The sequence below is a fragment of the Lissotriton vulgaris genome, chromosome 2_1 (assembly GCF_964263255.1).
Source record: "Lissotriton vulgaris chromosome 2_1, aLisVul1.2, whole genome shotgun sequence".
Classification (NCBI taxonomy): Eukaryota; Metazoa; Chordata; class Amphibia; order Caudata; family Salamandridae; genus Lissotriton; species Lissotriton vulgaris.
In genome coordinates this window covers 360,159,650-360,187,229 of record NC_141687.1, presented here as the reverse complement: position 1 = coordinate 360,187,229, position 27,580 = coordinate 360,159,650, and the positions used below count along the sequence as shown (strand labels likewise).

Genomic DNA, 27,580 nt, shown 5'->3' with positions numbered 1-27,580 from the left:
TGTGGCTAACCTGAGCGTATAGTTGTTGATAGAGAGCTGCATGTATATTAACCACCCGGGAAGCTCAGCTGAGATGACGAGTACCAGGCCTCTGAATTTATTCGCAAGCAAGATGGGAACCTTTACCCTTTTGCTGGGGCCTAAGAAGAAATATTGTCTGGAGAATGCTTGTGCTCTCAGTGGCCCACGACCCTTTTAAGGAGATGTTTCTCCTAAAGGAGACATATTTCATAGTTGGAGTCACACAACATCATCAGCAAAGTCAGTCATTTAGCAAGGGCATTAAGTCTCAACCATTTTATCATGGGGAGGTGACCGTTTTTATTTTATAATTTGCCTTTATTGGCATTCATCATTACGTAAAAAAACAGCATAACAGCAGTTCCAAGGAATGGAAAGGAGAGGGATAGAGATGAGGAGGGAAAAGAAGGGAAGGAAAAGGTGTTGGGGAGGGGATAGGGAAAAAAGAGCCCATAGATCCTTAATACAGTGTAGAGCAGTACACATTTCTAATTACATACAATGAAGGATATTGGAGGGTACCTAACCCAGATTATCCACTGCCAAAAATAAAAAAATGTATCCCCTTGAAGGATCCCTGATTTGTAACGTAACAAAATCAGTTTAATAGGCTATGCAACCCTTCTGTGGCGTATAAATAGTTTCAGGTGAATCAGAGTCTCTTTGTCTACGCCAGGACATGAATGGTTCCGAGGTGTCCTAGGGGCAAGATCAGAGTGGCATAAGCTCCCAAAGGTTTGACAGTTGCTCTTGGCAGTATGTGACATCATGAATCCATGATTTAATGGTGGGTGCGGGTCTTCTGCCCAATGAACAGCCTCTCTGTGCCTAGACAGCAGGCAATAAGACAACGGTGTGTGTTGGGGATATCTTCGACGTAGCCCAATAGTCCCATCAGAGGACTACTGGGACCTCGTGCCCAGTGATCATGTACATGTAAACAAACACCTCTCACCAGAAAGAAGCAACATTCAGATACTGCCAAGCCAGATGGAGAAAGGAGGCCTGCAATGTTCTACATCGCAGACAGCGTGGCTCCGAGATCAATCCCATCTTGGATAATTGTAGGGGGTATGGTAAATATTATTAAGGAATTTAAAACTAATTAATCTAAATCTGTAATTCGGGGGGAGAAATTTCAACTGTCCACAGCAAAAAGACCACTGTGCGTCTGTAATGACTGGGTCAGTATCAGCCCTCCACAGTGCCAGAGGCCCACTGTGAAGATAACCTCTGCATTGTATTGTAGAGGCGCATGATTTATTTATGTGGGGAAGGGATGGTGAGAATATGTTCCAGCGCTGGTAGGGCCGGGGATGAAGCAGGAAACATGTTGTGCAGTGTGGGACAAATCGCTTGTAACTGATAGTACAACAAGGTGGCTAGGACCGTGATGGGTGGAGATATTTCAGTTTGCAGTGATGAGAGGGACAGTCCAGCTGGATAAAGATGAGAGAATAGTACAATCTTGTGTTTATGTGCTCACATAATGGCTCCCTTCTCTACAAGTGGAGGCAGCATGCGGTTATTTGCTAACGGGATAGAGGAGGCATAGAGATAATCCAGTTTTGCTCTCCTTCTCAAGCCCTCCCATGCCCAGCGGACATATTCAACAGTATTGATCTCCTTTCTGGGCTTTTCAGAAGGACAATATAGAGCTGCTGACAAAGGGCATGGGGCCACTCGGTCGGTCTCTATGGCCACATGAAGTTGGTAAGGAATTGGATGAAGCACAAATGTAAATATTAGGCCTGGGCGCAGTAAGGGTACAATGTCAAGTCAGGTGCTCCCTTTCCTCTTTGTGCCAGTGGAAGAGTAAGGTCTTCCCATGAGATTCTTGGATGTTTACCCGCTCATAGCAAATTATTCATGTCAGACTTTAACCACCCGAGGAATTGGGCTTTGAGTGGCAGCGATATATTGACAAACAGATAAAGAAATTTAGGAATAAAAAGCATTTTTGCTACAGTAATTAATCGGGCAAGAGACAAGGGTAGTCTAGACCATATGTTTATCCTTTCCTCCAGTCAAGTCACAGTACAGCAGTAGTTCACCCGCAAATGCTCATCCATGTCATGGCTAAGCCATATGGCCAGATACCAGACTGTGCTCTCCTCCCATTGCAGAGGGTACTCCGAGGTAAATAATTGTGTGCTGTCTGTAAGAGGAACTAGTGTAAATTTCGCCCGTTAATCTGTATGCCTAAATAGCAACAAAAAACGATCACTTCCCTCATTAGAGGGGCAAAATTAACCTTCGGTTTGCAGGCATATATAGTAATGTCATCTACATACATTGAGACCACCAATTCTCTCGTTGTAAAACCGATGCCTCTGTTGAAATAGTGCTGACGAAGTCTCGCCGCCAGCGGCTCCATCGAATGGCAAACAAGAGTGAGGATAGCGGGCATCCCTGGTGTGTGCCGCAAGTAATTGGGAAGGGATCATTGATTGAGCCATTTGAAAGCACTCGTGCCGTAGGAAGAGTGTAGAGTAGATGTATTTGCTTAATAAAGCGAAGGCTAAGGCCTAGCCTGGCCGGAAGGGGAAAAACAGTATATCCACTTTAGAGAACTGAATCTCTTAGCGGCATCGAACAGCACGGCTACTGCTGGAATTAGGGTGTCAAGATGACACATAATCTCAAATATTGTGTGGGAATTGTGGGATGTCGAGCGGCTGGGAACATAGTCGCTGAGTCACACAATTATAGGTAGAAGGAGTGGCAGTCAGTTTACTAGGATCTTGGCATACATTTTACTATCAACATTAATGAGGGAAAGGGGTCTATAGGAGCTGCATATATTGGAGGGTTTGCCAGGCTTGAGGAGTATAATGACCGCCTCTCTCTGCGAAGTTGGTAAGACACCTGTATTTAAGGACTATTGAAAAATAGCAAGAATATGTGGAGCTAAAACTGAGGCCTATTCTTCATAAAAGGCAGTGGTGAGCCCGTCCGGGCCTGGTGCAATATCACCAGGTAAACTACTGATAGTTTGTTCTATTTCTTTAGTGGTGATGGGTGTGTCCAGAGAGGCACGATGAGCATGATCGAGCCATAATAATTGTATAGTGTCTAAATAACAAATAATCTGTCAGCTCTGCCGGGTCTGAGGACGCATGGCGGAATATAACTGGGCGTAAAACGATGTTATGACTTCCAGTAATTCTGTCACAGATTATTCTGATTTGGACTCTGAGTTTAGCAATTTAGTAACATAGGTAGTGGCCCGGGTACCATGTAGCAGGGTGGCAAGCACTTTTGGATGGTCCTCGAAGTTCCTAGCCTGAGTATGACGGTGAAGAAATCTAGAAGGCCTCTTCTTGAAATTCTGAGATTTTCCCCGATCTCCGCCAGGGTGTCAGATTCACCAGAGTGGAAATGCTGGTTCTGATATCACCCTCCAATCTAGCCAGGATGCGGCGTATTGCCTTTAGGACCCCCAGATTGTTTTGCAAAGCAGGCACCACTCACCACCACCTTGAAAACCTCCCATAATGTTATTGGGGACTTCACAGACCCAATGTTCGGTTTAAAATATTCTGCAATTTCATTTCGTATCTCCTCATGGAACGAGTCTAGCAGCATGGAACAACGAGTCTAGCAGCATTCTGGCCGGTAGATGCCAGGTGAAAGCGCAAGGCAGTGTCTAAGGCATTTGGACCGATAACTTGACATGAGCATGATCCGAGGGTGCACGGAAGGTGAGATACTGATGAAGTCCATATTTGTACATCCCTGAATGCTAGCCAAAAAGTCGAAATGCAGTTACCCTCCCGCTGATGAGTATGTGTGTGTGTCGCCGAATGTCAAATAGGTGGTTGTCCTTAACTATTGTGTTCAGAGTTGATGTGGCAAGTGGATGTAAACTTTTGGATGCACCAGAGAGATCCAGCTAGTCATTCATTACAGCATTAAACTCACCTCCCCATATTATTGTATGTATACCAAGATTGGGAACATTTGCCCATAGACCAGTAAAGTAATCTGGATCATCTCTATTTGGGTCTACACTGCAGCCAACACCACCGGTCGTATATGCAGGGAATGATAGAGTCGGTTGGTTGTCATGGGAGTCCCCTGCGCAGTAACACCGCGACGCCCCGGGCGTAGTTCGAGTATGTAGATGAGTAAGTGTCCAGCCCCAACAAGCAGGCGCGCAGGACTAGGGCCAGCTGGGACTTCTCAGGAGTGTCTCCTGAAGAAGAGATATGTCAATCGTGTGTCTGTTGAGATAGGCGTGTACCAATCTCACCCTTCTGTGTTCGTTAAACCCTCTAATGTCCCATATGATAAACGAGATGGTAGCTATATTATTTGAGAAGAGTTGGCAAAGTGCGATTCTGTGAATGGTGGTTATCATGTAACCAGCTTTGTGTAACCAGTATTTGCCATTGGGACACTCTGGGATCGTGATAGTGTATCGAGCTGTAGAGAAGAAAAAAGAACATGAGAATAAACAACAACTCAACAATTCCACTCCAAATTCCCACCAGCTCCCTCCCCCCCCCCATCAGGTTGTGATGTTCTAACCCCCACCAAACCAAAAAAAACAATGATGATGCACATAACTGTGCTGGGAATTATCTCACTGGGAGACAGGGAAACAACGGGCCAACAACCTCACCAATAGCAGCTTAGGAACAACAGAGCTACCAGGGTAATGATACAGAAGCTTGTTTAGCACAATATATTCCAGAGCGAATCACAAAAAGGAGTAATAGGATCAAGCAGAGAATAATAGTGCAGTGCAGCTCACCAGCAGTTTTTCCCATGACCCCAGGGTGGGGCACACGGGTAGGTATGCCCAACGCCATTGCTAATCGTTATTACGGAGGTGGGCTTCGGCCAGTCAACGAGGAGAGTTCTCCTGAGTACGTCGTTCCTGGCAGACATGTTTTGCGAATTTCAGCGCAGTTCTGGCATTAATAAAGAAATGCATTTTATGTTCAAAGGTGACTTGCAACTTGGCAGGATATAGGAGTGTGTGTGGTATCTCGGCTTTCCAAAGACGTTTTCAGCAGGTAGGAAGTCCAGGAGGGGCGCTTGCACTGATAAAGTAAAGTCTGGGTAGAATGAAATGGTGTTTACTTGATAGATAATAAAGCCAAGTTTGAGCGTAATTCTCAGAACCACATCACGATCCCGATAGTTTAACAAGCTAGCAACGATGGGACACGCATGTGCACCAACTGGTGGTTTGGGACCGAGGGAGCGGTGGACGCATTCTACAATGAAAACCACTGAAAGGCCATCCCTAAACAGATCAGGTCACATAGTTTCGACACACAGTCTTCCATTCTGGAGATGGTAGTTGTTTATGGAATCCCGGTAATCCAAAAGGTGGTTTGTCTGTATCTCTCTTCCAGGACTTTGTTTTTGACCTTTATGAGGTCGAGGACTTTGTCCATGAAAGTGTTCTTTCAAGTCAGCCTGAGGATCATCAGCGTCTGAAACTATTTTCTAGCTGATCTATCTAGGCAGCTACTGAGTAGATCAAGCTTTGAACCCGGGCGTCCTACCTGCACCGTAGGAGTCGAAGACTCGAGCAAAGAAATGATCAAAAAGATCAAAAAGTTTAGTCAAAAAAGACTAAGGGGTAGAGCTTCTCCGGATCTGCGCTAGCTGGCGCAGAAAAAAGAAGAACTGACGTCAGCACACATGGGCGGCATCTAAGTACTCCAACTACGTCATTCCGGCGCTAACGACGCCGACGACTGACACGGAGCCGCCGACGACACCTGCCGGCGCGCAGGGGTATTGCTACGCAAAATTTTCGGGATCCAGTCTGATGCCTGGGGATATTCTAAGGTAAGGAATCTATCACTAACGTGTATCTTTCAGATATTATATTACCTATTGGTAGGGCTTGCTTATGTATTTAGATAGAGCAATGCGTCTCTTCCATCTTTTTCGGGCCTACAAGGCCCAAACGAGAGAGACTCCATTTTCTTTCCTGCCTCGGCTGCTCGTGGCGCTTGTAGGTCAAGAGTGATGTTTTAGTTATGAGCTGTTGTTCACTGGAGAGGAACCGGTCAGAGCTGGCCCTTGTTGGAGGAATGTAAGCAGAGCTCGGGTTTTAGACGAAACAACAGTTGGCCACTGTGGGAGTGTCGGAGGCCCGGAGCCTAGTACAGGAATAGGGTGGGCGGCAGGTTACTGTCTGGAAATTTCCATGAACTTGGAGCTCTTTATAATATCGAGGTGTAGAGCGGAGAGGCAGGCAGATGACAGTTAGCAGATGCAGTCGACAGTTGGAGTTTGGAGCAATCGAAGGCCGATGATTTTTTGTAGAGACTGAAGCTACATCGTGAGTCAGTCTGTTAGAGCAGTTAGAGATAGTTAAACATCGGAGTTAGAACAATCAGAGTGAAGAAGTTAGTTGAATAGATGGTTTCCAGAGCAGTTGAAACTATGTCATTAGATTGAAGTCTGGAGGTGAAGACAGTTCGTGGGAGAGAGGAAGCCAGTGCAAAGTAATCGGTGCAGAGCTGAGAAACAGAGAAGAAGACGAGAGAAGGGTTCCAGTGCTTTGAAGGAGCATAGTAGTGCTGACGTGTATCCGTGGGTGCAGAGTAGAATCTGAGATGAGCCAAGGCACAGACGAGAGAGGGACCCAGATGACAGTTAGAACCGGACTCCGTAATTATAAGGTGAAGTCTGTCCTGCTATTATAGCGTGCATGCATACTAATTCTTTCCTTTACTTTTCAGGCTATGCTTAGATTGTTAGGTAGCATTGTGACTTTATAATATGTTTTCTTTTGTCTATTATTGTGTAATAAAGGGACCCCAGTTTGTAACGAACACATACTTGAGTATTGTTTCTATGATAAAGCTAACCTTTCTTTACAGCCAGGTGCTATCGTATGGAAGGATGGGCGATTCCCTTCCTACAGGTAAATGATGCGGGAGATTGATGTGAGTTTTATATCAGGGAATAATTCTTAAGTGTAACAATTTGGCAGTTCTTGTGTGAGAGGATCGGATCTCCTATCTATCACATGAGGGATAACAATTTATATAAGATAGACTCCCAGTGAATATTAGGTATAAAGAAACTTCCCCAATAGAGAGAGAGAGAAGAAGGTATTAATAGGACAGTGAGATCGCTCAAGGTAGGGCGTTAATGTGAGCACAAATTGGGATTGGTGTGTAGTGAGATCGCTCAAGATAGGGTGTTAATGAGAGCACCGATTAGGGATGGTGTGTAGTGAGATCCCTCAAGATAGGGCGTTAATGAGAGCACCAATTGTGATTGGTGTGTAGTGATATCGCGCAAGATAGGGCTTTAATGAGAACACCAATTGTGGTTGGTGTGGTATAGTGAGCTGCTCTCCACCATGAGAAGGAGGGTAGAATAATCCGGACCAGATTGTCGTCGGGTTATAAGGTAAGATCATAGGATGGGACATGGAATTCCGTAGTTATTAGTGATTATTCTTAGTAACCCCTTAGATCTAGCAGTGTTTTTGATAATATAAGCTTGTATATTGCGAGTGCCCCATTCCCGGGTAAGTATTCAGGAACCATTGTAAATAGGGTCCGGGAAGGGATGGTGTTACGTTTTGGCCGGGCTGGTTGTATCTAGGTGAGTGGGTGATTCTTGGTCCGAGAATCCGGTCATTACAAGCAGTTATCTAGCAGTCTAATTATTACAGGGCAGGGATGTTATTTAGAAATAGCCAGAGTCACTAGCTGCAACCCCAGACTTGCTTCTTGGCATTCCGGGACCTACCCTTGCTATGGCTTGTCTCACGGGCCATGAAGGTAGTGGTTGAATTATGAAGTTATGTTTCATTTGGTACACAATGCAAATTTAGCTGCCCCTTGCACTATGGTGAATCAATGTCCATCACACAGGCCCTTCTATATAAGCTGCAAATGTATTTCTAAGGGTCATTCACAGAGCTCCTAGTCCTCAAGAAGAGTTAATAAAAGTCCTTGCCTCAAGAATATTGCAACTTGTAAGGGAAGAGATCACTGTTGAGTTACAACTGCATTTAATACAAACCACTGTTCTATTAGAGGAGACTGGAAACAGTACAAATCTTGGTTTACATAACCTGGTGGTGTTAGCATTTGCTCACATATCAGCAGCTCTAGAAAGAGTGTTGTATGTACAGTGCGAGTCTACTCACCTGCAGCTGTGGGAAGATTGCTGTGTACGACAGCTGCTTGTAATGTTGTCCCAGTTTTTTCTTGCTAGGTTTCAGGTTGTTAAAGAGTTTTCCTCGACATATTGGACGTGTCACGCTCGTCCAGGTGGCCCAGAAATTCTGCATCCAGCGGAGAGTGCTACTATACAGCAGAATACGCGGCTGGGAAATATCTGAGAAGAAAATGGCATATGTTATCAGAGAGGTTTCTGCTCAGAGACAAATGAAAAGACTGTAAGAAAGACAGAGCTCACCCAATAAACAGCATAAGACAGTCCACATCATTGTCCACACAAACAATGTATCTTTCTTTTAAAAAGACAGCCTTCCTTTTCAGGTATGGACACAGCTTAAATAGGTTACATGGAGCAAACCTGCTCATCTCAGGTGGGTTAACATGTAATGTCAAAATAAAATCAACTACTCAATTTCTATCACTTAGAGCCTGATTACAATCTTGGTGGACGAGGATCTCCATCAAAAACGTGACGGATATCCCATCTGCTGTATTTTGAGTTTAAAAGGATATAATGGAATTGTAATTTGGCGGACGATATATCCATCACGTTTGTGACTGAGTAACCCTGTCCGCCAAGATCGTAATCAGGCCCTAAATATTTTTCTTTTTCACTATTCAAAAAAGGCCAATATGTAAATGAAAACTATAAGTGTGTATTTTTCAAGATAACACTGCATAAAGACACACAGCACAACATTACAGAAGGCAGCATTTTTTTCCCTTTATTTTATGGAGGAGACTGACCATTAGTTATCTGTTATCAGCCATAATGATCTTTTAAGCTTTTGTCAAAAATTACTAGCCAAGGGCAGTTCAATGCCGTATCCCAGCGTTTTAGGTCTTTGAAAAAGCCCAGGCAACATATAACTTCCAAACAACTGAATATTAAACAAATACATATATTTTTCATATACTGGTATACCGTTCATTCAGATTGAGCAGGGCTACTATGCGTTGTTCTCTAATATCAAATGGGAAGAATGTTTGGGTATTTCATACAGGAGTAAAATTATTAGTTTTTTTTTTATTGGTATTTTTCATTAGGGAGAGAATCAAATTGAGTTCTGTAAGAGAGTAATTGAAAGTATGACACTCTTTGTACTGTTGGACCAGTGTAAAACAGTGTGGCTTGCGGAGCCAATATGGGCATAGATGTTATTTGGGTTACTTCATATTTTCTCTGCGTTGATTTAACAGTTTGTGAGTCCATTCAAAATGGACCCACGGTTTTTGCTTCAATTCAGAGACTTGGGACTGTACTGAAAGTGCATCTCAAACCACTGTCAAGGGAAAATGTTTGCCCCCTCTTAACAGGCTATGAGGTGACTGGTGGTAGTTTACATATAGTTTAGAAATACATGCCTTCTTACTTTTACCCTGGGTTAGGGGTGCTGCCTACTGGCTTCCAAAGACTAAAATTCACACAGCCTTACCATAACCAGAGTTGCCTATGTTGTATATGTGGTGCAGTGAGCTGTGATACATGTGCATGGTGTAGGGGACAGGAGAATGAGTGCAAGGTGAATAGTATCCATACAGAATATACTGTGTGAATCTGCACACAATGTTTGGTTTCATGGTGGTAGTCTTTATCCTCTGCAGGCTCAATATCCTGCTTATCTCCCCTCCGGATTCCCATACCTGAACTGTAGCAATCTGGTGGGTTAGGGATGAACCTTAATTTCTTCCCTGCGAAACAAGCTTTCCCCCACTGAACCTGAAACCCCTAATTTTCTATGTTGTGCAGGGGAGGTTGGCAGTGGTTGCATGGGTCTAAACTTCTAGGCCCCATGACAAGTTAAAACTAGCTATGACTAACTGCCAGACCTAAGCCAGGAAAACGGATATAAAATCCCAGAAAATAATCTCACTCCTGATTAAAAGGGTGTTTCATGTTTGAATGAAGATTGCTCTTTAGTTAGCTCGAATTCCCCACCAATACACACAAAGTTGGATGTTGGATAAGGATTATTAGTGGCCCCCCTCGGGCCAGTGCTTAATTCAACTTGACTCTAAAGAGTCTTGGCCTGGAAAGGAGATCCATGAGGGTCAGAGCCTTGATGCGAGACTTCCCAGGCGTTTATGACCTTCTTCCAAGACAAAGCAGAATTGTGCAGCATGAGCACGTACTGGACAGAGAGGACAATCAAGCCCAGTGGATTAAAGCTCTGCAAGAACAACTCCAGAATGCCCTCCTGTAGTAAAGAGGACATTGCAGCCAAGTTAGCTGTGTGATCCAGAGCACAAGGAACTACAGAGACGCTTTAAATGACCATGAGGTTGGTTTGTCTCTACTGGTAAATAACCTGTTGAGTACCTTAAAGGGGACAAGATCTGCGGAGATTTAGCCCCACAAGAAGACAGATCTATTAACTCATAGGCACAGGTCTTGAGATAGCGTTTTTTGTCACATCTAGCGTCCAGTGATTTTAGAAACAGCCTCTCTAACTCCAACTGTTCTGCAGTACCAGACAGTTAAGGTCATAGCTGGTCAATTATCCTATATCCCAGTTCCAACTGATGGAATTAGAAGACCCAGTGGGTACCCCAGGTTCTGCTATATTCCCTGAAGATGAACATCTTAACTGTGAGTGGCCAATCTAAAATAGAAGCACTTGAATTTAGTAATCACGGTGGACTTTGCTGTAGGTTCCCAGCATTTAGAACCCATCCTACCAGCACCTAACACTTGTTATCTAGAACTCATTCTACCCACACTTACCAGTTGTGATCTTATCTGATGATCCCAATCCAGGGACTGCAACCAAAGCACCAGAAGCACCAGCCATAGGACTGCTCAGCTGCGCTACCCGTGGAAAGTCAAGTGGGTGGAAGGAGTAACTTGGTTATGCAACTGGAGTGCAACAATACCTTTGGACCACAGCAGTAAATGACATTACACACCATTGTCTGCCCTAATGAACAAGTTACCTACCTTCCATAATGCCTTATCTGGTAGAGACTCTATTCCTTCCCTTAGAATTATTCCCAGGCGTTATAGTGTGTCTGGAAATTTTACAGTGAGCAGTACCCCCTGTGTGCCAGTAGGTGGAGTTGTTCGGCTCCGGGTGGTTTCGTCGGCCGTGCCAGGAGGCGTGTGGTGCCTATATAGGAGCCTCCCCAGTGGGCTTTCAATTTCTTTTTGCAACTTTCTTTGTCAGGAGGGAAGAGCAACGGAAGAACAATGACCACTGGTGTGAAGAATTAGGGCCCTGAAAGGGGAATAGCCCTGCCCCTAGAAATCCGTTCACAGAGTGGGGAAGATGGGTGGGTCAGTAAGGAATATGTGGCTAGATAGTCTCTACCAGATAAGGCGTTACTGAAGGTAAGTAACTTATTCATCCGATACAGACTTTTAGCTGCAGATTCCTTACCTTAGAATATAAATCCCAAAAGATAATGGAATTTATATTTCTGCAGATGGGATATCCGTCCCCGTTATGACGAAGTAACCCAACAGCCGAGATCTAAATCAGACCCTTAGTGAGGAGGGTGATGAATGGAACAGGGAAGTGAGGGCTCTCTAGGGAATTAACAACACAGGAGAAGTAACGAATATGCTACTTACCAGTATGCATCTGTTCTTGGCATGTAGGGCTGCTGACATTCATATCTGTGCATAGATCGCTGCCTAGTGTTGGGTCCGGATGATTGCACATTGTTGTCCTGGAAGAGTCTTCGAAGTATCACGAGATAGGTGGCTCCTCCCCTGGACTACAGTGCGCATGGGCATCGACTCCATCCCCAGATTGTTTTTAGCCATTGTGGCCAAGATAGAGTGAAACTCAGTGAATGATGACCATGCTATGAGTATATGTGAATACTGCAGCTGCTACAGGCGCCGGGGAGGAGGGCGGGCGATATGAATGTCAGCAGCCCTACATGCCAAGAACAGATGCATACTGGTAAGTAGCATATTCGGTTCGAGGCATGTGTGCTGCTGAATTCATATCTGTGCATAGAATACATAGCAGTCCCTCCATTAGCGGCGTCCGCCCGTGCCAGCGGCAGCAGTTTGGAAAAGTGTTTTAAGAACAGCCTGCCCTACAGCCGCCTGCTGTTTGGAGTGCACATCAACACAGTAATGCTTAGTAAATGTGTGTGTGGTAGACCATGTGGCAACTCTACATATGTCTTCCAAAGGAATGTTTCCAAGGAATGCCATAGAGGCCCCTAACTTCCTGGTGGAGTGGGCTCTTGGCGGAATGGTAAGAGTGCGTTTTGCTTTTAAATAGCAGATCTGGATACATTTAACGATCCACCTAGCAATACCAGCCTTGGAAATAGGGTTACCTTTGTGGTGCGGTGCAAAGGCGACAAAGAGTTGCTTAGTTTTCCTAAAATCCTTGGTCCTATCGATGTAATACATTAGGGCCCGTTTAACGTCAAGGGTATGGAGCATCCGCTCCGCCAGTGACTCAAGATTTTGAAAGAAAACAGGTAATTTGATTGTTTGGTTGATGTGAAACTGAGACAACTTTGGGTAGAAACTTAGGGTTAGTGCGAAGCACTACCCTGTTAGAATGAATTTGAATAAATGGCTCTTGGATTGTGAGGGCTTGCAATTCACTAACCCTCCGTAGCGATGTAATTGCTATAAGGAAAGCCACTTTCCATGTCAAGAACTGAATCTCGCAGGAATGCAGTGGTTCAAAGGGAGGACCCATCAGCCTGGTAAGGACCACATTGAGATTCCACTCAGGAGCTGGTGGAGTCCGTGGCGGAATGACTCGTTTGAGCCCTTCCAGAAAAGCCTTGATGGCAGGCACCCTGAAGAGGGAGAGGTGCTGCCTATTTTGGAGATAAGCGGCTATTGCAGACAGATGAATGCGAATGGAAGCATAGGCCAGATTACACTTGTACAGATGGAAAAGGTAACAGATGATGTTCTGAATAGAAGCATCCAGCGGGTTAATGTTGTGGTCTGCACAATAAATGACAAACCGCTTCCATTTTGCCGCATAGCATGCCCTAGTGGTGGGCTTCCTTGCCTCCCGAATGATGTCCATACAGTCGGCAGGTAAGTGCAGGTAGCCAAACTCTAAGACCTCAGGAGCCAGATCGCCAGGTTGAGCGGTTGCGGATCTGGGTGCTGAATGTCGCCATGGCTCTGCGTCAGAAGGCTGGGTGTGAGATGTAGTCTCTGATGCGGTACCATGGAGCAACCAGGATGAGAGTCATCGAGTGCTGCCTGAGCTTGCGTGCCACCAGCGGTATCAGAGGTGCTGGGGGAAAAGCGTACGCAAATTTGCCTGACCAGTTCATCCATATCGCATTGCCCTGCGACTGTGGGTGTGGGAACCTGGCGGCGAAGCTTTGGCATTTTGCGTTCTCCTTTGTGGCGAACAGGTCTATCTCTGGATGACCCCACCTTTGGAAGTACGGCTGGAGTACTGATGGATGTATCTCCCACTCGTGCATCTGGTGGCTGTGCCTGCTGAGCAGGTCCGCCATCTGATTGTCCTTGCCCGGGAGATGCTCTGCCATGAGGAAGATGTTCCTCTGAATGGCCCACTTCCACATGCTCTGAGCCAGATGAGGCAGCTGCGGAGAGTGTGTGCCTCCCTGCTTTTGAATGTAGTACATTGCTGTCATGTTGTCCGTCCGGATCAACACAACCTTGTTGCACAGATGTACCTTGAATGCTTTTAATGCCATGAAGATTGCCATCAGTTCCAGAACATTGATGTGCATCTTCCCTTGTTGTTGCGTCCATAGTCCCTGCAGAGTGTATTGGAGTACATGCGCTCTCCATCCCTGGAGAGAAGCGTCCGTCGTCAGGATAATCTGTGGCACAGGCTCCTGGAACGGTCGGCCCTTGCAAAGGTTTCGTGGATTCCACCAATGCAGAGAGTTGTATGCCCGACCGCTCACCAACACTAGGTCTTTCAACTGGTTGTGAGCCTGAGTCCACTGACGTGCCAAGCACTCCTGAAGCGGACGCATATGTAGTCTCGCGTGCGGGACAATGGAGATGCAGGAGGCCATCATGCCTATCAACCTCATGAACACTCTTGCTGGAAGCGAGTGTTGAGGTCTGAATTTTTGGATCAGCGATTGAATGCTGCTGACTCTCACCGAATTCGGCTGTGCTGTGGCCGCCAGAGTGTCTATGGTCGCACCCAGATACTGCCATATGAGGGCGGGCTGGAGGTGGGATTTTGGGTAATTCAGTGAGAATCCCAGACCGTGCAGGAGGTGAATGGTGTGGGACACGTGGTCGGCACACTGCTGGCTGACTTCGCTTGGATGAGCCAGTCGTCCAGATAGGGGTAGACGTGGATGTTTTGTCATCTCAGATGTGCCGCCACCGTCGCCAGGCACTTTGTGAACACCCTGGGTGCCGTGGTGACACCGAAAGGCAAAACCCTGAATTGGTAGTGCTGGTTTTGGATGGTGAACCTGAGGTATTTTCTGTGTGAAGGATGTAGTGGAATGTGAAAGTACGCATCCTTCAGGTCTAAAGTTGCGAGCAAGTCCCCCTGTTGGAGCAGCGGGAGCACTTGCTGCAGTGTTAGCATGTGGAAGTGCTCTGACAGGATGTAGAAGTTGTGGGGCCTGAGATCCAGGATGGGCCTGAGGGACCCGTCTTTCTTTGGAATCAGGAAGTACAGGGAGTAAACTCCCGTGCCTCTTTCCTGCATGGGCACGAGCTCTATAGCCCCTTTTTGCAGCATGACGTTGACCTCCTACTGCAATAAGTGCAAGTGCTCGCCCGACATAGGACGGGGCCTTGGGGGTATGTTGGGGGGAGTGGATGTTAACTCCAGACAATAACCAAATTGGATAAGCTTTCTGACCCACCTGTTCGTGGTGATGGACTTCCACACGGGCAGGAACTGCTGAAGTCTCCCCCCGACCGGTGTTGTCTGGTCGGGGGGCAGTGACAATGCGTCACTGTTTGTTGGCGGTAGAGGACCTGGAGCTGTTGTTGCCACGTCCTCTGCCTTTGGCGCTGTTGCCGTGGTATCCACCTCGACTCTTGTTGGCATAAGTAGTCTGGGTGTTGCCTTTGTAGAACTGCGCGGACTGCGAAAACTGACCCCTTGAGGTGCCTCTGGTATTGGAGCGACGAAAGGACCCACCCGAAACTGCTGGGACTGCAAGGCACCCATGGATTTTGCAGTGTCAGTGTCCTTTTTTAGGTCGAAGGCCTAAAAGGCTGCGCTTGCGCAGTCTTAGGCCGGAGATTTAATGACTCTCAGTAGCGCAGAAGGTCCCGCCTCCCTGCTCTGTCTCTCCACCATTGGCTGGCTTCCTAAATGGAGGCCAGCCATTGGAGGAGAGAGCCGTCCCTCCAAAGAAGCCCCGTCTTTTTCGGATTTGGGGGCGTCATTTTTGCTGTTCTTTAGACAGTGACGTCGTCCGTCACTCAGAACAGCAAAACACGCCTCCAATTCCGAAAAATTTCTAAAGCTTGTGGCCGCCATTTTAAGTCTCCTTAAGATGAGGTAGGCTGCTGTCCTCGTTTCCCGCTGTCTTTTTCCCGCCCCCCTCCCGCTGTCCGTCTCTGTTTCCGCCCTCCTCCCGCTGATTAGGTCGGCCGTTGTATTCTTCCCCGCCATGTCTTTTCCCCGCCCCCCTCCCGCTGTCCGTGTTTGTTCCCGCCCTCCTCCCGCGACTCAAGCTGCCCACGTCACCGCGGCGACGGCCCGCTGCTGAGCCGAGATTGCAACCCGGGCGTTTTGCTGAAGGGCCTTTATTTGCAGCCAGGATGGGCGCACAGCTGAGGTGAAGTAAAGTAGGCACCACGTGGGTGCTAGCGGGTAAGTAGCGTGCTCTAAAGATGCACGCTTTTAATATGAGCGCATGGTATAGGAAAAAAAACGAGCCTTAGACTGAAAACTTCATGGCCGAGGCTCGCCTCATCTGTCTCTGATCACGGGCTCTCTTTATGTATGATGTGTGTGTGCCGCTAGCCGTGTCTCCTTTCCCGCCCCCCCGTTGTCCGTGTCTCCTTTTCCGCCTCCCCCCCGGTGGGCATTATTGCACGGGGTCCAGGGCGCCGAACTGCTGTGGACACTACTGCAAGTGAGGCAGTGTCCTTCCTGTACCACTTCGGGACGAGCACCGGTGAGAGGGGCCAGGGGGTTGCTCCGCTCTGTGGGAGCACTAGTGCACGGGAACCTAGGAGCTGGTATCTGTCTTTATGTATGATGTGTGTGTGCCGCTAGCCGTGTCTCCTTTCCCGCCCCCCGTTGTCTGTGTCTCCTTTCCCGCCCCCCCTCCCGCTGTCCGTGTCTCCTTTCCGGCCACCCCCCCTGTCCGTGTCTCCTTTCCCGCCCCCCCCCTCCCGCTGTCCGTGTCTCCTTTCCGGCCACCCCCCCCTTGCTGTCCGTGTCTCCTTTCCCGCTCCCCCCCCCTGTCCGTGTCTCCTTTCCCGCTCCCCCCCTGTCTGTGTCTCCTTCCCCGCTCCCCCCCGCTGTCAGTGTCTCCTTTCCCGCCCCCGCTGTCCGTGTCTCTTTCCCCCCCCCCCTCGCACAGCTGAGGTGAAGTAAAGTAGGCACCTGCTCTGGAGTTGACATTTGTGCACCTGGGTGCCGGACTGTTCTAGGGTGGATACTTGTGCACAGGAGCTAGAGTGATGGTTCGTGTGTGGTAGGAATTAGTGCACTGCATTACCTAACTTCAGTGCTCCGGACCAGGGTGCCGGACTGGTCGGGGGTAGATACGTGTGCACGGGGACCAGGGGGCTGACTGCTGTGCGGTGGGCATTATTGCACGGGGTCCAGGGCGCCGAACTGCTGTGGACACTAGTGCAAGTGAGGCAGTGTCCTTCCTGTACCACTTCGGGACGAGCACCGGTGAGAGGGGCCAGGGGGTTGCTCCGCTCTGTGGGAGCACTAGTGCACGGGAACCTAGGAGGTGCACCATCCTGGTGGAACACTCGTGAACAGAAGACAGAGGTGTCAGTCTTCCATCGGCTCTGCAAGGATGAAGGTCCAGGGAGTGTGTCTAACCCTCCTCGCCCTTCCTCTCATCGTTAAGGCGTCTGGAGGAGGTGAGTCCATAGGGGACATGTTGGGGTGTCTCAGTCTTTGCAGGGTGCATTCTCCCCCTCCATCCCTTCAGGAACTCTTGCGCATTGCAGGAGTTAGGTAGAGAGGGCAGGAAGGAATCTATCTGCATACACCCACACATTGTAAATCACAAAGCTAGTTCTGAAGTACAATTTGGCCTTCTGGCCAGAGCTGCTGACTTTGGACTTGGACAACGAGGTTCCATTCCTGGCTTTAGCTCAACAACCTGTGATTCTGGGCAAATTACTTAATCTCCCTGCGCTTTAAAACAGAGAGTAATATAATCTGGGGCTCATGCAAAGCGCTGTAAGGACCCTGGGCTAAATTTGCGCTATAAAAAATCAATAGATCCGATGTTTGGGCTTTGGTACCCCTGACATTGCTCGTCTACCCGTAGTCTAAAGCCAGTAGAAGTAACAGGAAGTATACTGGGCTGTTGCAACTCTGTTTCCAAACTGTTCCTGGCTTAATGCCCCTATGTAAAGGCCGTCAGGATAGCGGAGTTTAATATTTACTGATGAAACATGCAGTGATCTCCAAGTCATTGAATTCGAATCTTGGCAAGGCTGGCTCTGACTTTCACCCTTCTGAGGTCGGTAAATTAGGTATCATTAAAGTGTTTACAGTATTTAAAAACGGAAGGAGTGTGGTATGAAGCGTTATATTAAGATTAATGTATTCTGCCATGCAATTCAATATTTTTATTGATAATGGCCAAAAAATTATATATTTGAAGGTTCAGTTTTTCAGCTGATGTGTACACAGCATCCTGCTCAGACGGTGTTGTTGTGTGCTACATGGTATTGACACTCTTCACACGGTCACATCGGGTGATGAGACATTTTTGTACGATGAACAGCCATGTGATTTGGAACACCTTACATGTAGCTTTCCAGGTCATGGGTGGTAGCTCTGCACTGTTGTAACTCAGTGCAGTGTTTTCAGCTTTGATGGGAGGCAGCATCGGGTACTTTGGTGGTTCTGTTGGGGTTGTTAACTGTAGTTCCTGAGCTGCTTTGACAAAGTCAACTCTCAAAAGCCACGGCCAACCTTAATGGCTCATGCCCAAACCCTAAAGGATCACACTTTCAAAACATTACAAGTTTGCCAGGCCTTTGTAGGCCAGTGCACCTTCCTGTCTCTCTCCCACTCTGTCTCTCACACTCTCTCTCACAACACTCTCTCTCTCACACTCTCTCTCACACACACACACACTCTCTCACTCACACACACACTCACACACACACGCACTCACACACACACACTCTCTCTCTCACACACACACTCTCTCTCTCACACAAACACACTCTCTCACACACACACACTCTCTCTCAAACACACTCTCTCTCACAAACACACTCTCACTCACAAACACACTCTCACTCACAAACACACTCTCACTCACAAACACACTCTCACTCACAAACACACTCTCACTCACAAACACACTCTCACTCACAAACACACTCTCACTCACAAACACACTCTCACTCACAAACACACTCTCTCACAAACACACTCTCTCACAAACACACTCTCTCTCTCACAACAAACACACTCTCTCACAAACACACTCTCTCACAAACACACTCTCTCACAACCACACTCTCTCTCTCACAAACACACTCTCTCTCTCACAAACACACTCTCTCTCTCACAAACACACTCTCTCTCTCACAAACACACACTCTCTCTCACAAACACACACTCTCTCTCACAAACACACACTCTCTCTCACAAACACACACTCTCTCTCACAAACACACACTCTCTCTCACAAACACACACTCTCTCTCACAAACACACACTCTCTCTCACAAACACACTCTCTCACAAACACACTCTCTCACAACCACACTCTCTCTCTCACAACCACACTCTCTCTCTCACAACCACACTCTCTCTCTCACAACCACACTCTCTCTCTCACAACCACACTCTCTCTCTCACAAACACACTCTCTCTCTCACAAACACACACTCTCTCTCACAAACACACACTCTCTCTCACAAACACACACTCTCTCTCACAAACACACACTCTCTCTCACAAACACACACTCTCTCTCACAAACACACTCTCTCTCACAAACACACACTCTCTCTCACAAACACACACTCTCTCTCACACACACTCTCTCTCACACACACTCTCTCTCACACACACTCTCTCTCACACACACTCTCTCTCACACACACTCTCTCTCACACACACACTCTCACACACACACTCTCTCACACACACACTCTCTCACACACACACTCTCTCACACACACTCTCTCACTCACACTCTCTCACTCACACTCTCTCACTCACACTCTCTCTCTCACACACACTCTCTCTCTCACACACACACACACACACACACTCTACTACTCAACATTACTCACTCATAATTAGTCACTCTATACTACTCACTCTTTACTACTGAAACTAAAAATACACTATGTATATGTAAGGGTGTGGCTGTGCATGTAAATATGTGTGGCTCTAGGACTATTTACTACTCACTCTCTCACTATTTAATACTCACTCTTTCACTTTGTACTACTCGCTCTCTAATACTCGCTTTCCTAATAACTCTCTCCTACTCACTATCAACTACTCACTCTACTACTTACTCTGTGTGTGGGTACTAATGCAATAGGTCTCGCATATGCAAGCTATTGGCAATATAAATGATAATGCCATTTATTTATGATTTAAAAAAAAAAATGTCATGAGCAATGCCAATAGCTCTACCTTTAATAATGCCGAGACCATTGCATTGTAAATGCTTGTCATTTTTTCTAGGGTGGTGTCAACCTCCGGGCCAAACAGGTGATCCGGGTTGACTGTTTGGTTCAAGATGGTGGTCTGGATGTCTGGCTTGAAACCAGATATTCTCAGCCAGGCATGTCTCCGCAGCATAACACTGGTGTTAATGGCGCGTGCAGCGGTGTCAGCCGAGTCCAGAGCGCACTTTATGGAGATCCTCCATGGCCCCTTGGGCCCCGTCGTCGTCTCCTACCTCCTTGACGACTTCTTCGCTTTTGAAAGCTTCGGCCTCAGCGTCGTAGTCTTCCTCGACATCCAACGCGGGGTTAGATTCTGAGACGTCCTGGATATCTTCATCCTCGAACTCCCCAGCATCGAAAATGTCCGTAGGCGCCGGTGCAGATTGCTGGGCCTCCAGGCACGCAGCTCAACGGAGCTTGAGTGTCTTCTTGGACCGGAATCTCGAACAGGCCATACACTTGGCCTCATCGTGGTCCGGCGACAGGCACTTGTTGCACACCGGGTGGACATCGATGCGTGGGTACTTCGAGTTACACAACGGACATCTTTTGAATGGACTTCGGTCCATGATGGATGGTCGATGAGTCTGGAGCGTCGACAAGGCCCTCCGCGCCGAAAGCACGCGGAAGTACAGAGCTCGGCTCGGAGCCGAGAAAAAGTTGCTAAGCCGAACGCAAGACAATACCGACGTAAGACTAAAGACCTTTTGGTCTCAATTAAAGTTTTTTCTTGATCGATTCCGACAAGAGGGAACCAAAGACATCCGAACCCAATGGCGGAAAAAAACAATCTGGGGATGGAGTCGATGCCCATGCGCACTGTAGTCCAGGGGAGGAGCCACCTATCTCGTGATACTTCGAAGACTCTTCCAGGACAACAATGTGCAATCATCCGGACCCAACACTAGGCGGCGATCTATGCACAGATATGAATTCAGCAGCCCACCTGCCTCGAACAGATCATCACAGTCAGTTCCCACAATAGGCTTACAGTACGGCCACCCACCTTGAGTGTCAGTGAGAGGCAGCAAGAGGAGGACACGACAGCTGAGGTTGACATATAGTCACTGGAGCAGAATGAGATGTGGTAAAGACAGCCTATAAAGGTGCTACCTTCTATATTCGCTCCAAACAAGAGCAGGGGATAGGAGGAACAATTCGGAAGCCCATGAGAAAAGTTTAAAAAAACAGCCTGCTCTGCTTTATAACTCTTTAAAGTGTGTTCTGCATCTGCAAGGGCAATCATTTGGGTGTGATGTTGGCTGAGGTGCTATCATCTCCCCTATACTGTGAAGCTATGAACTACAGTTGAGAACACCATGTTTCGAGGTATAAACAATTGTGTTTATTTTATGTTATGCTATTGCAGATTGTGAGCAGTGTGTCAGGCTACCCAATGATTTGGATAACTGAAGTGAGCCTTCAATGACCAGCAAAAAATCAAAAGGAGGGGGAATACCTCTTTGCATTTAAGAAAGTACAGGAAAGGTATAAGCACCCACCAAAAACATAATAGAACAGAACAAGGCAAGAAAACTGATTATACTGCTGTATTTGTGCCTAATTGCAAAAACAACAAGTGATGGACCGAATGTGGATCAATGTCACATATTCCCCCCATTTGTGCCTAAATCACTTATGTGCTCAAGGTTTCATCAAAGGGTTAAAAACAGACCTAACAATAGAAAAGGGCCCGACTCAAGCTATAGCGTGCATGAAGGCCAGTTATTTGGGGAATGTAACACAGGCAAATGTGGCGGGCATCTAAGAATTTAAAATGATGCACAACTTGTACAGGCAAGGGACTGCAACACTTACAGGTATTGACACAATTATTTTGGAATACATGTGGGCATTCAAAAATCACTGATGAAGGGACTGTATCCAGACTAAAATGTGTAAGAAGAAAAGAGAGTCACTGAAGGGTATCTTTAACAGTCAACATCAAAACTAAGAAAATGCATAGCTGGACATCCTAGAGACTTACTGTTGAAAATCAATTCCTTCACTCTCCATAAACAATTAATGAACACAGACAAATCTAGTCTTGAATGCCCAGACGTTCATCCTACTACTAGACCTATCTCAGATAATGGTGGCAACAAGAAAGGCACCATAAGGATTATAGATAAGCTACAAGATATGAACTTTAGAAACAGACAGGCTTTTCCTGTTGGACTGCTGTTTGAACTGAGCAAATCGCACCAAGCAACATCGAAAGAAGGGAGTATAATCTTGTAAACAGAGACATTATCCGCACTAAAGTATCAACTACTGAAAATCTCTTGATTCGATACGTTGGAGGTGGGAACAGCAGAGACTAGAATGCTCATGGAGGAGGCAAGGAGTACTGAAACAAAGAACTTTGCTAAGGGACGATAAAATGCACTCAGAACATGACTGTGACCAATCAAACAGCCCTCATGGGAGACGAATATTTGGGGTTTGAGGAAAGTGAAATGATTGCGGTGGGTATTGCGGTTTTCAAAAAGCCCTAGGTGGAGAAAGCAATGGGAAGGGAATGGAAAGGCTAATTTAGAAACGCTTGATTGCGGAGGAAGGTGTAGGGAACAACTTTGGCCACAGGTATCTCAGATTCAAGTTTTGCACAGACATGGTAATCTGCGAAGACCTAGCTACAACCGTTTTCAAGATTAGCATGGGAAACTAGGGGAGAAAGACTGAAGAAGGAGCAGAGTAGGTGACAATGGGAAGAATCACATACATGTGTTGGTGGTTCAGTTGCATGATGTAGATTAACACTCCGGTTTATAAATATGAAAGGCTAGTTGCAAAAGGGTACAATACCACTCTAACAAGACGATGTGGATATTGAATCTTCTAAATGCCTTCAAAAGTGATATTAATTACATAAACTAAACAGATTTATTTATTGGGGGTGGGAGGCAGGGCAGACTGAGGGGATTCCCTCACCAGTAGTTATCTTTCAAAGATGCCAAAACCAGCAGGGTGGTTATTTCCAGGAAAACAAAGTTCCCCTTTACACATAAAAAAACCTGTAATGACAAACATACAATATATTATCTTGAAAGGGACAGTTAAGGACACAACTATCACAATTGTATCTGTGTACACTTCTGCCAGCCTGAGTTACTGATGGATTTCCTTGAGAGAGTAGAGAAACTAACAAATGAAAGTTTGGCTACTAAGGGGAGGGAAGGGATATTAACTCAATCTTGAAGGGAGATTTAGATAAATCAAATTCCAAGGTACAATCAGTGGTGTGATATTAGAAATGCCAAATTACAGAACAAAAGCATCCGAATGGCATGCCAGGAGTGCATACTATTCAGAAAAACATAAATACACAATTAAACCCATGCTAATAAGTCATATACCAAGATAGACAACATGTTCATCTCAGAGGATTATGGTAAGGATTTAAGGGAAATATAGATTAGTAACTTCTTGGTCCATGTATCGGTGACAAGTGAGACTAAGCAGCACATGGGATGGTATAATTCGAGACAACACATTCAACAGTGCTTCATCTACAGACCATGTTGCAATACTAGACATAATAGTTTCAATCAGCCAAAGTTTTTAACTCAAAAGAGTTCAAAGAATGGAAAGGTGTTGGCATGTGGAGCTCGTTTAAGCAGTGATCAGAGGGCAGGTGATAGTGTTGGGGACGAACAGAAATGGAAGGGGCAGTTCTCTGACTCTGGGAACTTAGGAGTGAGAATTAGAGGTTTTCAAAATGAAATATAAGGTATTGGATTTTCTGGCAGCTTTGTGCAGACTAAAGGTGTTAAAACATAAGAACAAAAAGTCAAAGGGAAATCCCTGGGGTGTATCAATACGTTACTGGTGTCAATGCTCGCACGGTTGCACTACAGTCCCCAGTTAGCAGGTTACTGTAGGTCACCATCAGAAGAACAGAGAATTTTATAATGATTCCCACAACGAAAAGTACTTGTTAACAATCTAGGTTTTTTATTAAAAATGAAACAAAAATTTACAATAAAAATGTACACATTTAAAATTTCAAAGGAACCTTTCCCTGAAAAGTCAAAGTTAATCAGCAAGATGTCATTGAATGATAAAAAACTGTAAAGCATATAAGTATATTCACATTACATTGCATATCATGAACACAAACATTGGTTATTATAGACAACACATATAAAAAGAAGAAAAGAAAAAAGACCCCTTTAAAACGATGGCACTTTGATGTTTCTACCACAATTGATTCCTAGATCCACTAACAGAACATGGCCTATGTACTATGACACACATGTGACAATAATATATGTGCATCCAGTGCGTTTGGGCTAAGGGTGGATTCTCTCATGTAGGAATGCGTCGACGCGTTTCGGTGCTTTGCACTTGGTAATGTGGCACCTTCCTCAGGACTTCTTGATAGGGGTTTTCCGTACAAGAAAGACTTCACTTTCCCTGTATATGGGGCGAAATAATATTATGTCAGAGTCTATTTGCCCTAAATTCATAGTCATATTCTCTATATGCTTTTATCTCCTGTATTATACTGAAACTCAGGATATATTCATGTTAGCCCTCCTCAATGACCAATGGTATGAGCCTCTTCAATTTTCCTTGATGTGGGTACCATCTGCAATTGCTCTTAACATTAAGAAACTCCACAATTGTTAAATATACCAGTTGTGTACAATTGATATTTCCATTGAACTAATTGGAAGTCATATGCAACATTTCATTCCCTTCAAATACTATTCGTATGTGGAAATCATTGCTAGGGAGGGGGGGACTCCAAAAATACGGAGTGAGAGGTGCAAGTTATATATATGTTGGGTAATACCAGCAACCTCACCTAAATGTAGGTGAAAGGATAAAACACCATTCCTTTATCGGTGGGTCCTGGGCGCCAATTAGGTCGTTCCAGGGCAATCGCTGTAGGATCACAGGCTGTATTTGGCCTAAGGGTAGATGTAACAGATATTCAAAAGCCGGGCTCAAAGTTTGTTCTACACTCCAGGGTAGTATCTAATGTTCACTCATTACCTCTGTGTGATCTTTCAAGCTTCTATTGGTGATATTCTTTATTCTCAAATTTGGTCTTGTCTTTTTCTTTATTCTTTTCGTTTTAAAACTCGTTTATCTGATTGGAGAGAGATGATATGTTTCTATGCCTCTGTGATACAAATAATTGGCATTCTTATATGGTTGTTTAACACTTATTCTTACCTGTAATGATTTAAAACTCGCTTTGAACGGGCATATATGGGGGGCCTCGCTGAAACTGGATATGTTCTGATAGGATCAAAAAAAGCATAAAATTGGTAGAGTGAAAGGATCACTATTATTCAATTCATTGTTTAATTATTTAGAATCGTTCTGGGTTATAGGCAGTAGTATTATTTTTCCGAAAAAAGTAATGCACCTACTACCTAATTCCACTCGAATTCACAGGTTATTAGGCACACTTTAACCCTGGGTTTCCTATATCTGCCCCAATTCACCCTCCTTTCTAAGGAACAGAGCGCCTGTTTGCATTTTCTCGTATTTTTCTATATCTTAATGCAATGCATACAAGGCTGCTTGCCAGAAGTGAAGGGATGTTATGTGTTAGCTCTATTTGTTTGACAGACGCTAGTTACATGTGCTTTAAAGAACAGAGCGCCTGTTAGCATTTTCTCGTAGTTTTCTATATCTTAATGCACTGCATACAAGGCTGCTTGCCAGAAATGAAAGGATGTTATGTGTTAGTCCTACTTGTTTGACAGACGCTAGTTACATGTGCTTTAATGAAACCCTCCTCGCTCTTTTACATTCCCCTTAGACTAAAGCGGAAGATAAACAAACGGAAGCCAAGGGCGCCTGCATGAGTTTTAACATAGCTTAAATGAAAACCCTCCTCGCTCTTTTGCATTCCCCTAAGACTAAAGCGGAAGATAAAAAAACGGAAGCCAAGGGCGCCTGCAAGGGTTTTAACATAGTGCTATTACATCACTTTGTAGGCTGTTAGTATGAGCGCTCGCTCCGACTGAAATGCTGTTCCCGTTTGACAGGCGCCAGTTACACGCACTGTACACGGACCCCTTTCCCTATTTCATATCCCTATTTAGAAAGGGTTTCCCCTTCTTACCTTTGTGCGTGTGGCGCCTCGTTTCTGCCTCGTTCAATCTGCACTCTAGCGAGTAAGCTGCACGCTCGGCTATTTATGTTGGATTGATTACTCAAAATTACTCACAGCTGGTCGATTGACTCGTGAGCAAGGCGTGATTTATGTGAGCGGTGTCGCCATCTTAGAGTGGAGCCCGCTTTTACTATATATCTATTGTGTTAAGTAAATGATTTCCCCACATTTATTTGATACATGGATCAGTTGGTCTACATATTATTTTAATTTAAACAAATGTTGGCCCTCTTTATTTAGATGGATTGTATTGTCTTTTATCCAATCCCTATTTTTATCATATTTAGTTTCCATTATCTTAATTAAGTTATGCCGCGTTCATTATTGTGGGTCTTAATCCTAATGTTATATTAGTGTGTAGGGTGTTTTAAATTACAAGGTTCCTGATTTTACACAGCCAACTTAAAACTGAAGGCTAGCAGTCTGGGATTTCTCCCTATGTTAAGCAATGGTGTTAGCCACTGATAATATTCGCCACTGATCTGATGTTTTAGTAGTGACAGTAACGCTATTGTTCGACTGATTGCCGGCGGAATAATATCCTTCCCTACATTAGGCATTCATAATTGTTGTTGGTCTGATCTTATGCTGATGGCATTTGCGATGTTATTCTACATTAGATAGGATTATTTCTTATGGGGTGAAAAAATAGCCATTCTTCCCTAATTTCGTTTGCGAAGGGTTCTAAAAGTTTGGTGCACATGATTGTGTACCCTCCACATTTGTTCTTGTTATTATGTATTTGTCTTTCCTTTTTATATTTGAACGGGTTACTCATATTTGAACTAATTTCATATTATTCATAGACCATTTACAGAGGGGATATACTTTTTCGCATCAGATAAGGGTTTCCCATTCTTCCCTCGAGTTGAGGCCTTTTTTAATGGTGTTGAACTTCATCATGTACCACTGTTCTTGCTGCTTACGTCTGGTGGTACTATCACCTAGCCTGGTTAATTCCTTTATCCGTTCTATGATGACCCACCTGAGGTCTTTCTCACTATGGCCTTTTTCTCTCCAATGCGCCACCAGGGGGGCATTTTCCTTATTGTTTTTGATCGCCGATTTATGTTCGCCAATCCTTACTCGTACCTCCCTGCCTGTTTCCCCAATATAGGCTTCTTCACATGGGCATAGGATCATGTATATCGCATTCTTTGTTCGGCAATTATTGAGTGTGGTGATATCGTGTGTGACACCATTATGCACCACTTTTTTAGTGACTACACAAAGGTCACATATGCTGCAGTTACCGCATTTGTTATTTCCCACTGCTCTGTTGCCAGTGAGTGTTGTCTGGTTTTCTACCACATCATCCCTGTACGTGTGTACCAGGTTGGATCGCAGGTTTTTGTTTTTCCTATATGCAAACAGTGGGCGTTCTAAGGTACTAGTGTCTGGTCCGTTGTTAAGAATTTTCCAATTATGGTTGATTATATTCTTTAC

General features: G+C 45.5%; 1 protein-coding gene across 1 annotated transcript in view; it reads right to left on the bottom strand.

Annotated features, from left to right (window-relative positions):
- The window catches only part of BLTP2 (bridge-like lipid transfer protein family member 2), a 604,102-nt gene that overhangs the window by 312,056 nt on the left and 264,466 nt on the right, over positions 1–27,580 (bottom strand). Inside the window, exon 21 of the mRNA XM_086955158.1 lies at positions 8,162–8,352. Coding sequence (XP_086811284.1) covers positions 8,162–8,352 — 191 coding nt within the window. The remainder of the gene's footprint in view (positions 1–8,161; positions 8,353–27,580) is intronic.